General features: G+C 41.9%; 1 protein-coding gene across 39 annotated transcripts in view; it reads left to right on the top strand.

Annotated features, from left to right (window-relative positions):
• The window catches only part of Kcnma1 (potassium calcium-activated channel subfamily M alpha 1), a 718079-nt gene that overhangs the window by 511619 nt on the left and 190604 nt on the right, over window positions 1–15856 (top strand). For 37 of the 39 annotated variants that reach the window (XM_074079264.1, XM_074079232.1, XM_074079231.1 and 34 more), the window contains 2 exons: window positions 669–738; window positions 7383–7538. In XM_074079264.1, the coding sequence (XP_073935365.1) occupies window positions 669–738; window positions 7383–7538 (226 nt within the window). Of the gene's footprint in view, window positions 1–668; window positions 739–7382; window positions 7539–8829; window positions 9106–9133; window positions 15283–15856 lie in introns of those variants that run through there. The other 2 variants (XM_074079267.1, XM_074079266.1) reach the window with 2 other exon arrangements.

The raw sequence follows: 15856 nt of genomic DNA, 5'->3' as shown, positions 1-15856 counted from the left end.
GTGGAGTGGGGGCAGGTGATAGGGGGGCTAATGGCCAGTATGGACGAAGGTGATGGACAGGAATTTTCCACTAGATCATGACCTCCACAAGGCATTGGCCCTTATCTTTAACTGGCATTCAAATCATCATTTAGCTTTGGAAGGCTGAGTCCTTGTTCTTATTCAAAGAGCCCTGCTTAGAAATCATGTTCATGAGAATGGCCAAGCATTTGTGACAACTAGAAGCATTTGTCAGGAGGCTTGTTTGGTTTATCATTATTGTCTCAAGTTGTTGTCTCAGAGAAATGAACTCAGAGCACATTGTTTCCAGGTTGGTCCCTGGAGTGCAGATTGCAAACCTCCAAAGGCCCCAGGATTGGAGCTTGCTTCAGATGTCAATATAGGCAATGACTCTGCTCCAGAAGCTGTCAATGTCAGTCCACCCAGGTTCATATTCTATGACTCAGGGATCACAGGGACCCCTTACATATTTTTATGCCTAGGACACACATGGCGGCTATTTTGTGATTTATTACATTATCAAGAGGCATGGTGGTGATAGTACAGTTTAACCTGGCACAGTGATTGCAAGCCCTCTAGATGACCCTGACGTTGGCCCCACCTGTAAATGGGGCCATTTACTCCATGGTAAGAAAAGCCTGCCTCAGCTCTGGTTCTCTCTTCTTCAGAGTAATCTCCATAAAGAACTACCACCCGAAGATCAGAATCATCACGCAGATGCTGCAATATCACAACAAGGTAGGATGGTGAGACTGTGCCAGGCCTGAGGCCACATACAAGCTCTGGCTCCAGTTTCTTCTCCCTTTCCATAAGCCTGGCCTCACATACACACACACACACACACACACACTCAGGTGTGCACATGGGTACACAAATACACCAGTGCCATGCAAAGGCTGATAAAGACATGTAGCAGTTAAAAATTTCCTTGGGCATTTCTTTAGGCCAGGCACTGTTTTCAGTGGGTTACTGGAAGGAAGCTCCTTCATGAACTGGTTCATTCACTCAGGAAGTATCTGTGGATCTCCTCAGTTCAAATATTGAAATATTCTTAGATCCTATCCATTAAATTCCAACAACTTCCATTTCTATGAGCAGCTGCCATTTCTTAGGCAATATCTGTTGAATACCTACTCTGCAATTAGTGCCCGACCTGATACCCAGAGGCACAGCAATGCAGAAATCCTATTTTGTGACCTCAGAGATTTAGCAGGTAAAGTGTAGAGTGTTCCCGGAAATGGATAGGACTTATCTGAGACCGGGTCAACTTGAAGGAGCAAAATGCAAGTTGGGTGAAGAAAGTGGAAAACATGAAGTTCACAAATTCAGTATGATAATTTACAGAGATGAATTCAGGAAAATAACCAGTTATCCAAAAATTAAACACAAAGAAATGTTCTTAGTGTTATAGCTTATAATAGGGGTTGATCAGAAAGAAAATTAACATCAGAGCCCATGATGTCTCCCCGGGATTACTACTCAGTAAACCAGTTGAAAGTCTCTCATCCAAACCCCGTGTTCCTTCTCTCAGCATGTCAGTAACTCCTAGAAGACAGCTTTCGGGGAGGGAGTGTCACCCTCTTCTATTTGATGGGATATCAGTTATCTCTTTAATGAAGCTTGGAAGCTGGAGGCTGCCCAGCGCCTGGGTCCAGGTGTCCTGTCTGAACAGAATAACTCCCTGCTGGGTTATGAGTGAGAGTGTGCCCGACCTTACAGGCTGTATTTCCTACAAAATAGGCAGTCAGGTGACCCAGAATGGCAGACCCCATTCTGCCAAATGCACCAGCACCATGCCATTATTTCTTAATTGCTGGCAAGTGCTGGTCCATTTTTCTGTATAGAGGCCCATCAGAGGCCATTGTTGAATGGAGCCTGCTGTCAGTGACTGGCCCACTGCTTCAGACTGCTGCCCACTGCCAACCCTTGCCCAACCCACAGCAGGTGACTCCACTGCAGAATGTGTGTCTCTCCAGCCAGTCGGTTTGGTGGTGGGTACCCAAGTTTGCATTACCCTGTTTGTCTCTGGAAATCTCAAGGACACCGAAGAGATAAACCAAGGATATCAGTAACTCGCAGGTGTCAGTCTAGAGAAGGTTTTTGACGGCAGCTCCTGTAGGTGGAGGTGAATTTTATTAGCAAGGCTGTGACTGGTGACAGCTTCTGCTGCAAGGAATGCTTCTTCTTTCATTTGTGATTTGAAATTTCATTTAGTGTGGGAGTGCTTTAAGCTGTTGTTTAGATTCTTGGCTGAATTTAGATTGAATAGGAAAATTAATGTTGTATGTTTAGAAAGAGATGTCAGTTCTTTTTTTTCTCTTTCCAATGGGTGCTGATGTAGCATCTTCAAGAAATTAAGGATGATTTTAGCTATGTAGGTCTTGTCAAACTCAAAGCAGCACAGCAGGCCTAAGATCCAGATGGTACCTGGTCAGTAATCACAGGATTGTAACAACCTGAGTGTCTCGGCCAAACCTCCTTATTGCGGTTATTCAGAAACAATGATGAAGACATCAACAGACCCATGAATATTTGCCTAAAATGTATTTTGTTTAGAACCGTCCCAATCTATTTGGATTTCAGGGTTGGATTAGTAAGGACAGCAGGAATTTGGCAAAAGGCACTTTTCTCTATTATTTTACCTCTCTGTTCTAGAGGAAGAATTGTTTGTTATATCATTCCTTGTAGAATACCAAGTAGACATTCTTCATTCTGCTTCACAATTTTACTCTGTTTACTAACATGCTTCCACCTACCCTTCCCACATGTTTTTGTTCCTCTTTTCATTCAATACTTTTTTTCTTCCTCTCTTGGCCTTTTTTCTGCACCCATCCTAGATGTCCATAGATCACCCATTTAAACTTGGTTTCAGGAAAGAACTGATGTATGTATGAAAACTTATGTTATTAAGAACATATTTCAAATGATAGTTGATCCCATAATTGGACACCAGGCTTGCAATATAAACAATGTCAATTCCATATGATCTAATGAAGGTGATATTCTAGAGCCTAAAGGGATGTATGAAAACTGCCCACTCTCTTTCCATATAAACTGGCCTTGAGCTTGTCATCATAATAATTGCAGACATTTGTGTCCTATTTTATGGCTTTAAAAGAGCTTTGACATCCATTATCTCATTTTGTCCTCACTGGGCCATCTGTGCATTTTAGCATCCCAGAATAACTTCAGACCAGGGGTCTAAGCTGTGTTATAAACAGAGCAATTCTTGTGAGTACAAATCCCAGTCACTGGGCAGTGAGCTAGTTTTAAAAGAGATGATGACATTGCCTGTTTTATCCTATTGAATCAAACTGTAGCTCCTGAGATCAGACTCAGAGAAGAGCTGGTGCTCTCCAAAGTAGATCTCTTTAATATTTCTAGATTTTATGGATAGAAGCAATTTTAGTCTGGTCACCTCTGAACAAAAAGAAAGAGGGCACATCTGCTGATTTGTGTGTGAATACTTTGAAGCTATTTAAGCAAAGGATAATTTATGCCAGCTTAGAAAAGTGTCAGTCCTACTGATCTACTGTATACTTGGTTTCTTATTTTCCCAGAAGACTGTAGTGAGAGAGGCCATTGTCTCTGACTTGGAAGCCAAGCCCTAGGCTCAACCAGATACTAGTTCTTTGAGCTTTCTCACTATCAACACTTACATGTGGGCAGTAGTTGTGTTAGTCAGGTTTCTGTTACTGTAATGAAAATCTGAGATAATCAACTTATAATGAGGAAAGGTTTATTTTAGCTCACATTTTTGTAGATTTTAGTCCATGGTCAAGTGGCCGTGTTCTATTGGGTCTATGATAAGGCAGCACATGTGATGAAAGAGTGTGGTACAGCAAAATTACTTACCTCATATCCAGTAAATAAAAAAGAGAAGAGAGACTAGGGTCCCACTATCCCCTCCAAAGGCGTGCCCCCAGTGACCTTAGGACCTCCCACTAGGTCTCACCTCCCAAAAGTTCCATCACTTCCCAATAATGCCACCCTAGAGACCAAGCTTTTAACACACGGGCTAGCTATTAGGAGACATTTAAAGATCCAAACTATAGCAGTGTTTCCTCTTTATTGGCCTTTTTTGTTTCTCATAGTGCTTCCCCAAGGTTGTATATGTAGTAAGAGCTGGAGCTGGTACTGGAACTTGAAATAATCTTTCCTGGTTTCTCAGGACAGTCCGTTCTCACATTCCTTTTCCATGAGATGAGGGGTGATCCAGTAGCAGAAATGGAGGGAGATCCTGGTCCTGCTGGAACTACCCTTTCTCTTCTCCAAATTAGAGAAGAATTACTGGTAGACTCCTATATGATATAGCTGGCATTTTCCACTAGACCAACTTCCCTCAAATGAAAGAGGACAATGTGGCCAGAAACAAAGAATTTGAGTTGCTAGGTCAATCTCTTCTCGTGGTTTCATGCACACAGACTTCTCTCCCAGGCTTTGGCACACTAGCCTCATTTCCTGACCCATGATTGGAGAAAAGAGGATGGCAAGAGAAGTTATGGAAGCCTGAAGCAAACATTACTTTCTTGCCCAATAACATGAAAAATAAGTCTAAAGAACTCAAACCAGATGGTGACATGAGGGATCCAAGGCTGAAACACCTGGGCTTCATACCCTGGATGGATGGCACATGGGAATTTGAGAGACTTTCTAGAAAAATGTTTTACTTGCTTGTGTGTTTCAAGTTGGCATAAAGGTTATGTGGTGTCTCTCTGTAGCTTGGACCACTCAAATCTCCTGTCACACACAAGTTCATTATTGGATATAACTTCTCATTCTTCTCAGATGATGTTACTAAAAATGAATATTCCTCCACTCCAGTTAATGTTTTCTCTACAATGCCAGGGAATTAAAGGGAAAAAGTTGCCTTCTTAAGCCAGTGAAGAGTGGGGAAATATGGTAGGTCTAGTTGTTGGAATTGACTGTAGGAGGTGGGGAAGGTCCTCTGGTACTTAGCTCTACAGAAATCACCAACTGCTGTGGCCCACAAACAGGACTATTTTAACCATGCTCTCAACAGAGAGGAAGCAGTTGTCCCTCCCAGGAATAACCACTGCTGCCTTAGGACTCACAAGATTGTCACAGAAGTAGATTTTGCAAAATGAATTTCACAAGAGTGGTGTTTCTGCAAGCAGAGCAGAGAATCCTTCCCTTTAGTTTCTGCAATGTAGACTTTAATCTTTCTAGTACAACTACCGCATATTGTTTTGAAAGGGAATGGAAGCCCCCTTTAATGCTCTTTGTCTGCTGGTGCTGGAGAGAAATAACTTCAGCACCATGGAACCTTGACACATGCAGGGACTTAGAAGGGCTCCCTAATTCAACTTCTTGTGCAAATCAAGAGTTCTTTCTGTAGCAACTTGGAAAAACATAACTCTTAGAGACAAAGACCTTGTTTTTTTGAAGTAGATTTCTCTATTTATTAGACAAATTATATCCTTAGAAAGTTCTTTTATCAAATAAGCCAAAAATTGCTTTTTTATAAAACATATAAGTCAGTCCTAATTCTGGAGCCTAGAACAGAGCAGGACAAAACTAGTCTTGACACAGCAGCACCTGAGGTATTCAGATACAACCATCCTGTCTCCACGAGGACGTGGCTCTTCTGTAGGCCAGCTGTTTCTGCTTTTCGGGCTTTCTTTACTCTTCCTCAAAAGACCTTTTTCAGAACACTGACCTCCTTCTCTGTTGTTTTTCTCTGGAAGTTATTCGATTAATAATTTTCACTCTTTAAATATGACTATTTAAACTGGGTCAAGTTCTCTGGAACCTAGTTTGACCTGTTCACACAGAAAGAGATGTCCATTTCCTTTTCTCTGGGGACCATTTCTAATAAGCAAACACTGGCTCTCTCTGTAATGTGTCACGTGGCCTCTATTTGAGGTTTTAGTTACCCACATACTTAAATTTTGCTTTGAATATGTGTGTGTGTGAATTTGTCTCATGTCTTCTGCCAAGTTAAGTCTTCTTATGTCACATTTATTTAATAGATTTTTGTAGGGTGATATTGGAGTTTGAACTCAGAACTTTTTGCTTGCTAGGCAAGTAGTCTACCATTTGAGCCATGCCTCCTCAAGTACTAATATAATTGGAGTTTTTTTTTTTAACCTAAATGCTGAACTATTTTGGTTTTTTTCTGTCTTTTCTTTTTCTTTCTTTTTTTCCCTTTTTTTACAACTCTGGAGAACATTTTAAATTTCAAGTTTTGCATTCACTATATTATCTATCATTCTTTGCTTCTTGCCACTTAAAAATAATTGCACAAGAATGCATCTGGGTGCTTGCCTTGGGATCTGACCTAATTGTTAAATAGGACCAGTCCATCAGCAAAAGACTATAAGGTTATGCTGATAACTTAGAGCAGTGGTTCTCAAAATGTGGTCCAGACCAGCAGCATCAGCATCATCTTTGTTTTACTTCCTCTTATGCAGCTGTGAGAGAACAGTTTAAAAGGGAAAAAAGATTTATTTCAGAGGTGTTGGTCCATCATGGTAGGAAGGGCATGGTGGAGCAGAGCAGTTCACATCATGGCAGCCAGGAAGCAGAGAAAGGGGAATATAGGAAGAGGTCAGGGCAAAAAATTGGACACAGCCCTAGTGACTTACTTCCTCCAACTAGGCCCCACCTCCTGTTTTAGGGGTGATGACCCCCAAGTAATGCCATACTGTTATGAACCCATCAAGGGATTAATCCATTCATTAAGTCATATGTTCTTTACTCTTCTCTAGAAATGCCATGTAAGACCTCCTCAGAGGTGTACTTTACTAATCTCTTAGGTATTTCTCAATCCAATCGAGTTGACAATTAAGATAAACCATCAGGACCTCCCACATGTTAGAAATGCAAATTATCTAGCTCCACTCCATATCTACTAAATTAGAAACCTAGGGGAGCGGGGCCAGCAACCAGTTGTTTCATAAACCCTACAAGTGATTCTGATGCCCACTCAACATTGGGAGTCACTGATCTAGAGTAATGGGAAGGCAGGCAAAAAAAAAATCAAGAATACACAGGCACCCAGCAGTCTTAGTCTTCTGTATTTGAGGAGTCAATTTATGAACAAGATAGCCAGACATCCTCACAGTGAGGGCTGATGTGTCTGCCATATGAGAAAATTGTCTCTGGGCTGTATTTGGCTAAGTAACACACCTGAGAGTTGGACTTGGGCTTTGTAGGTGCAGAAGCAGTATTGCAAAGAGACTGAAGTCTAATGAGGAGAAGTATAGAACAAAACACCCAACACCAGACCCATGCAGGGGAAAGAACGGACAAATCTCCATGATCCTAAGTAGTTGGGCAATGCTGCATTTTCCAGAAGAGATTTTAAACACTTGAACATGTAACAAAGCAAGGTCTCATACCTGTGTTTGTTTCCACAGGCCCATCTGCTAAACATCCCAAGCTGGAATTGGAAAGAGGGTGATGATGCAATATGCCTCGCAGAGCTAAAGTTGGGTTTCATAGCCCAGAGCTGCCTGGCTCAAGGCCTCTCCACAATGCTCGCCAACCTCTTCTCCATGAGGTCATTCATAAAGGTAATGTCTTGTCTTATTAGAGCACATTAGCCCACGATTCCATTTGTCGTGAGGTTGAGTAGAGCACAGCTTAAACTCAAAACAGATCGACGGGCTTTAACCACTTTGGTTAAGGAGAAATTCCTTGTTGCAGATTTGGGCATGAGGCCAGCTCCTTTCAAAATTATGTTTTTATTTTTATTTGGCACATCCATGGCCATTAAATGATTGTTCAAAAGCACAAAGCTCTCTTTTTTTAGATAAACCACATGTTTATCTATCAACAAAGCCTCCGCTGTTAAAACAAAAATATGATTTATATACATTCCATATGGCACCAGAGCGCCTAAAGAAAAGAATTATCATTTTGCTCTTTTATATCAAGTGGCTGGTGGACCTCTCACTGTGTGGATAAATGCAGACCATGTGTTTGTACTGAAGCCCAAACCCAACAACATAATTCATTTATTTATTTCTGCACAATCAAGGAGGCCAGTGAGGCTGACATGCCATGGCTATTTGAATGGAGAATGAAACGATGAACTGAGTCATTTACCCCATGAGATAGGCAGTCTGGATGCATTCATCTCCTTGGCAAAGCTAACTGGGTAGCCACTCTCCATTCCCCAAAGTGGCCACTACCTGGTGGGTGAACTAAAGCAAGAAGAAAATGGACCAACTCTCTTCTCACAGGTCAAGCCAGTCTGATTAAGAGTGTTTCCAGGGCATTGAACAGAGGATCCAGGCTCCCTACTAAGAAGGTTTTTGGGGCATTGGATAACAGTAATTCCTATCCTTGTCTCTGGGTTGCTCTTAGCTTAAGCAGTCAATGTGGCAAACCAGTGCGGTCAACTCCACCTACTCTGAGACTTTCTTATTTGGCACTGGTTGCTATTAGCTCCAGATCTGGGATTACATTGTCTTGCCTGTTATGTAAGCAGCAAAATTAGAAGTGGTCAACGTGGGAAATTAATGAGCCACCAGGAAGTCTTGAAAAATGATCAGAAACTCTGAAATTGAAGGCTTGAGACTTCTGGCTTTTTGTGGTCATGGCTGCTGTATGCCAGCAAATGGCCTTGGGTAGCATGTGGATGAGTGCTCACCCTGGGCACTCATCTATGAGTTGTGCAACTGAGAGCAGGAGTTTTGCTGGATCCTTGCCCTTTGCACAAATCTAATTGATATTATTTACCTAATATTTAACATTGGTCTACAAAAACAATAATTTATGTTGGAGCCCCTGCAATCACTTTAGCAACACTCATACCTTGATTTAAAACCTTTTTCTCCTCTGCTTATTGTGTTCCCGAAGACCTCAGCTCAACAGAACTCGAAGCTCAGCTCCACTTGCACACAAGGACATTGCATTCCTTCACATATCTCCTGTAATCCAGGATGCTGTTGTCCTGCATGGATAAAACTGAATGCAGGCAAAATGGAAGCAGCAGGGAGGTCTTTGTGGCTGTGTTTAGAGACAGGCCTCAAAGCCAGATGTAGCCTGTGTCTCCGGGGACTCTTCTGTTCAATATGAGGAGTCCAGACCCAGGAAAAAGGACCGTCACCAAGGGAACTCCTCTGGCTTTTTCCACCAAACTCCTGTGGTTTTCCTCCAACAGGGGATTGCTCACAGGACCCAGCATGTGATCTGAGGAGCTAGGCTCTGCTTCCTGGTGTTGATGTGACATGGGCCTTGGCAGGGCCCCACCACAGATGGGGCCACTTGACATGCGTATGTTTTGATTTTGTGGTGCCTGCATGGTAACTAGAGCTGCCTGTCAAGAAAATTAATAAAATGGATATGATGCTGATTCTTCAGTGTTATTAGCAGCAAGGAGAACTTCTGCCCAACGTTCCTCAGAACCCTGACAGGCCTCACCTTTAAAGCCAAGGATGTCCCCTTGAGCTCTGCTAATCCCATTGCCAAGTTCCTATTTAGGAAGAGCCTGTGGGAAAGGCAGGACTAGACCTTGGTGTAACTGAAAACACATTTCCCTCCCAGGGTTATGTTACTGCATTATTTCTGTCCAGGACTAACTTCCCCTTGTTTGGAAGTAGCTGTCTGAACATTGCCTTTTGACATTGAGGTGGTCTTTGTGTTGGAATTTGCTAAGGGGCATGACCTGCAAATAACAAGTCTCCCCTTCCTATATTTTTCATTTAGAATAAGGACAGCCTTATTCGTGTACTTCCTATTCTATATTGTCTTTTGTATACTTAACCTCCAAGTGCCAGAGCTTTGTATCTTTTAGGACATGGTGAACACCCCAATATTCACCTTGGCACAGGAATTTTATGTATTAACTCCCATTCTAGAAATCACAAAGCCCTCATTTTTGCTTGGGGATGGACACAGATAGAAAAGGAAATCTGTAAATGGATTATTGTTTATAGAAATTGTTTCCTTCCCCCTAACCCTATATGCTATGGTGGAGAATCCATCACTTGGTCCATGGGTCAGGCAGGCTATTAGGACAGAGTTAGAAGGGAGGAGGCTTTGGCAGCATTTGACCCTTTGGGAACACTTAGTGTTTCTGGAAGTCAAAGGTAATGTGTGAGCTTACCTTCTCCCTTGCCCTGGGTAGGCAGTATCTGTTTCTTGGTTCTGTAGAACATATTGTAGTTTTCCTCCATTCAAAGAAGAAAGAGAAGCAAGACTAACACTGTATGTATGTCACAAGCAGATTCACAGTGGTCATCCATTGAGCCTTCTATTATGTGTGGAACCTGAAAGCCAACATCCAAGATGATAAACTTTAACGAAAGAGAGGGATTCCTGGTGTATTCTGGAATTACAAAACCGGCCCAGCCAGAGGTGTCAAGAAACATGGGGGAATACTTATTTATTGCTCACTAATCTCACTCTTAACGATTCTAACCTTAGGGCCCCCAAGTCATTGCCCCCTCAAACTTTGTTCTCAATTGAATACGTTATCTCTAGATTTATGTAAACCTTTTGGGAACTGGTTTATATTTTTCACCCATCTTTTCAGAGGTAATGAATTCTTTAAGTTTCTTAAATCCTGTAAAACGATTTTTTTTTCTGGGTCTTCATCTTTATTTAAACTTCAAGCTGTGCCCTCTACCACTGTGATGTGCTGGAATTTATAAACCCATGCTAGCTAGCCTTATGTGCAATACCTTTAGGAAAGAGGCCCAGGTTGGCACCCAGAGGTCCTGCTGCTCAGTAGCTATTGTTAATGTGTTGGAGGGTCCTGTTTTCACTGCTGAGGTCCCTTAAGGAGAGCAGGTGAATGTTCTGGTGCCTGTGACTTATCTGCATTTACAGTATTAAGCAGCCTTGGACAGCCTGTTTCCTCATCACCATCCTATCTCCTTCCACTGCTCTGTAAGGTTTCTGTGAGTCTCCTGAATCTTTTCTGGGGCGACTAAGACAATGAACTTGTTTGGTCTGTCTATCATCACCTCCTCCCCGAATAAGTGGCTACATTTACTTTCAATTTGACTTCCTCACTTGGATGTAATTTAAGATCCATTGTTATTGTTTGTCAGTTTTACTATGTGTACTTAAATTTCTCTTCCGTGTGTGGGGAGTTTCCAGTTGAGACCTGACCTGCCATTTTTATGAACTGTAACTATTATTTTTATTAGGATTAGCCATCCTTGGACATGATAAGTTGTATATATGTGTGCTTGGGTGTGATTTTTTTGAAAGCATTTTTTTTAATTGGAACAGGGTCTTCTGTGTAGTCCAGGCTGACCTTGAACTGACATTCCTCCTATCTCTGCCTCCCAAGTGCTGGGATCACAGTTGTGTGCCATCACATCCAGCTGGGAGAGATTAACTCTTGCAATTGTTTTTCATTCTACATTGAGATTCCCTATGTAGCACATTTAAATATTTCTCTGTTAATCTATCATTTTATACACACGTAAACACATCTGTGCACATGCACAACCTGGAACGTGGTAGGTACTCCATGATTATTTCTCTCTTAAATAAGTGATATATGGAGGATGGAGAAAATATGTAATGTGTTTTTCTGCACTTTCCCCTGTTCTACAACATTTGGAATTTGTAGGTGAAATGTTACTTATTATCAATCACAGCATAGTTTATATCATTTTTTTTCTGAATTAATTCTGAATGAAGAAACACAGAGAAATGTGACCTATATTATTCAGACTGTATGTTAGCTGAAGTGGTCATGGCTAGATATAAACCATTTGTTTATTATGGCTTTTGTATTGAGGTAAACTTTCAACAATGCATCGTCCTAACGCTAATTGAGCCAAGAGAATCACTTCATTAAATTTTTACTTTTTTGAGCCAGGTTTCACTGTTACCCAGGCTGGTCTTGAACTCCTAGACTCAAGTGATCCTCTGCCTCAAGCCTCTTGAGCAGCTGGGACTAGAGGTGTGTGCCACTGTGCTTGGCTAAAAGGAATTCTTTTACTACCTTTAATTTGGGTTACATATGTGCATATATGTGTATTTGTGCATATGCATTTATAAAAATAACCTGCTCTATGAGCTGAAACTATAAATAAATAACTTTTAATAATTGCCAGAATATACTGAATTCTAACTATGTGCAAAGCCATGTACTTAATACTGTGTATACATTATCTCATTTATTTCCCATTATGATCTTACCCTACCCAAACTTGGCACCATTTTTACCCTCATGTTACAATGGTAGACACTGTAAATTCAATAAAGAGCAACAAACTTTATGAGGGCATTTAGCTTAGAATTGACAAATCAAGGTGCTCACATCCAAGCAAAGTGGTTCCAGGTTTGTCCAGGAGCATTCTAAGACAGTATAAATGATGAGAGGAATCCTTAGCAAGTGCCATCATTGCAATGTGAGTCTTAGGTTTCTAGAGTTCACTTTATGGAGTCCATTGATTCAATTGAGCTCCCATGGGCACCAACTGGATTCCAGACAGACTGTTGCTCAGACCAATATATGCATGGCTAGGAGTCACTGATGAGGTATGAGAAGCTTCTGCTTTGACTGGGATGTATGGGCACACATGTGCACAGCCCCATCCTATGGGTCTTGTTCACTTTTTGGGCCAGCTTTGTAAGGACTGCCTGACAAGAGGTGATGAGCTAGCTAAGGCTAGGCTGAAGGATAAGGACTGAGTTATGTTCCTAAGAAGGGTGGCTTAGGTAGGTGTTCCAGGGAGAAAGTAAGCACATTAGGATTCTGTAGCTAAACCACCCATGCGTGTGTGTGTGTGTGTGTGTGTTCACACGCATGCTCCTGCACCACGTAACATTTCATTCACTTACCTACTGCATGTATAACAGTGGTCCCATAAGATTATAGTGCCTAGTGATGTCATAGCCATCTTGGTTTGTGTAAATGCATACTATGATGTTCACCCATAATGAAATCACCTAATAATGCATCCCTCAGAATGTGTCCCCATCATTAAGAGATACATGACTATCTCTGTCTGTCTGTCTGTCTATAATTAAGAGATGGAGATGCTGATTTAATGAATTGACGTACTTGGTATGAAGGTTGAGTTACAAGCTCCTGGAGAACTGCCGGTCGAGTTTCAGTCTGAGTCTGAAGACCTGAGAAATCAGGAGAATTGATGGTATAAGTTTCAGTACAGATCTGAAGGCAGAAAGCGATTCATATCCTACTTCAAGACTGTCAAGAAGCCTGTAATTCAAGCTACTTGGGAGGTAGAGATGGGGAGGATCACAATTCAAGGCCAGCCCAGGCAAAAAGTTAATGAGACCCGATACCAGCAAAAGAGCCAGGTGCGATGGTGCGTGTCTGTGAATCCCAGCTATACAGGTAGTATAGACAGGAAGGACTGCAATCTAAGGCTGGCCCCAGGCAGAAAGTGCAAGACCCTCTCTGACAAATAACCATAGCAAAAAAGGGCTTGGAGCATGGCTCAAGTGGTAGAGTACCTGCCTAGCAACTGTGAGGCACACCCCAGTACTACTAAACAAAAAAGTCTGTCAGGCAGAAAGAACAAAATCCCCCTACTCCTACTTTGTTTTCCATTATGGCCTCTAATGGTTGGATAAAGCCCACCCACAATGGGCAGGTAAATGTGCTTTACTCATTCTCCCAATTCAAATGTTAATCTCACTCAGAAATACCCTCCCAGGCACACCCAGAATAATGCTTAGTTTAATATCTGGGCATCTCATGATCTAGTCTAGGTAGCACATAAAATTTACCACCACAGCAAGCAACTCTTACTACCTGGTAGATGGAAGCGCTGAATATCCTGCTGAAGGTGGCCTTCCAAAAGCAGAGCTCCACCCTGTGTGGATGGGATCTCTGCAGGGAGGCCAGAGCTCTGCCTGATAGTGCTGAGGTGAAGGTGGCTGTCCATTTCCAGGAGGGAACACTAATGGCACCAGAGTAGAGAGTTTTTCTGGCAAAGTAAACCCACGTGATAGAGGTCGATAGTGAGGTGCACGTTGTTACTACTCCACTTGGAAATGGGAAATGTCATCCTTCCCATTGCTCAGTCTAAAAGCTTTAGTTACCCATGACTTCTCTTTTGCTGTTCCCTCAAACACCACATTCAACCTGGTGGAAAATCTTGGTTCAACTTTCAAAATATGCCCAGAATCTGAGCAGTTTACCCACTTCTCTCTTCCTGCTAGATCCAAACCACTATCATCTCTCCCCAAGATGACACCAGCCTTCTAACTGCTCTGTCCACAGCCCTCCCTCCAGTCTATCCTCAACGTAGCATCTAGAACAATCTTGTCAGGCCTGAATCAGATCCTGTTACCCTTCTTGTGTAAGTCTTTCCATGGTGTCTCCTCTTACCAAAATGAAGTCCTTGTAGTGGCAGAAGGTGGTCAGGTTCCTGTGACCTTGCTGGCTATATTCTGAGTGCCGTGCTGTACCTCATGGCAGTAACATCCCCTTTGGCTGGTCTAGGGTTTGAACTTGCTGTGGTTCCTTTTGGCTGTGACGTGCTTCCCTTAAGTAGATGTTAGGCTTCCCTCTGTCATCCCTTCTTGGTTTTGCTTAATATTAATTTCTCAGTGAGACTACCCTAAAAAACATTAGAATCACATTTTAAGGGGATTAAAAACAAACTTTCAATTGAACAGTAATATATAAACATAAAAGGTATATACAATAAATATGTAATTGGCTAAATATTTGCAAACCCAACATTCCCATGTATGTAGGACCCAGATTAAGAAAGATATCAGTGCCTCGGGAACCTTCTGTTGCTGTTGCTTTTACATGTCGGGTGGTGGGGTCTGCTTCTGGATCCACTTAGGTTGAATTGGCATTTACCCAATATCGAGTTCCCCAATCTGGAGAGATGGCAGACCAATTATTAAGGGAAATTTTATGATTCAACAGCTTCCCTGGCAAATGTAGGAAAATCAAGAAGAAAATAACGAAGTGTATAAAGTTCTCTGGGCTGCCTAGGATCTCTTAGAAGTAAGTATCTATCGCTCCACATTTTCTAGAAGTGATAAAGTTTCCATGTGGAAAGAAAACATCTGAATATAACTTTAAGTATTGGCATCACCCTCCCCTTCATACCCCATGTACGCAGTCCTTATCTACACCCTGGCTTTGTTCTCCCTGTAGCATTGTTGTTTATGTGGCTTCTTTTCACTGGGAAAAATGGAGTCATTGGGAAGCCAGGGCAGCAGCTGACTCTTAGTAGTTTCTCAGTGAGTGTTGAATATATGAATGAATGAATTGGCTTCAACTTAGCCTGGCCAGCCTGTCTTACGCACAGCTTGGGTGGGGCCAAGACCAGCAGGGACTTATAATTTGGTATAATTTTGGTACTTGAAACTTCTTCATTTGCTACTGTCTGGGGTTCCATTGCCAAATTAAAGAGCTTTGACTCAGTGTAGAAACTTGAAATGCAAAGCTTTATACTCCTTGGCGAGGATTGCAATGAAACCTAGTTATATTTGGTTATAAACCATTCTGACTGCCAGAAAATCCAGTCAGTGTGTTGTTTAAATTCACAAATCAAAATAAACACCCATGAATTGAAATGAATTTGCTAAACCTCAATATCCCATTTGGGCCCCCACTGTCATGCATCCTCTGTTCTTCTTACATGAAAATCTTTAGATCAGAGGCTTTGAAGTTACCTACCACCTCCTCCAGCACCAATGTCTCTACCCAACATCACTCATACCCACCTGGAAGTCAGGCAGCTTCCTTGAAAACTATTTCAAATAAAGAAAGAACTAATCCATGGGCTATTAACAGGAATTGCATTCCCTTACGGCCCTGGTAATGTCTAGAACATTGAATTAAAGACTTTTCAGACCTTTACAAATTCTCAAGGCAAACATTATTAGCAAAGAGACGCTCATGCGCCATGTTAGAAGATTGCCAGAA

This window comes from Castor canadensis, chromosome 7 (assembly GCF_047511655.1).
Source record: "Castor canadensis chromosome 7, mCasCan1.hap1v2, whole genome shotgun sequence".
Taxonomy (NCBI): domain Eukaryota; kingdom Metazoa; phylum Chordata; class Mammalia; order Rodentia; family Castoridae; genus Castor; species Castor canadensis.
This window is presented reverse-complemented; position numbering and strand designations above follow the sequence as displayed.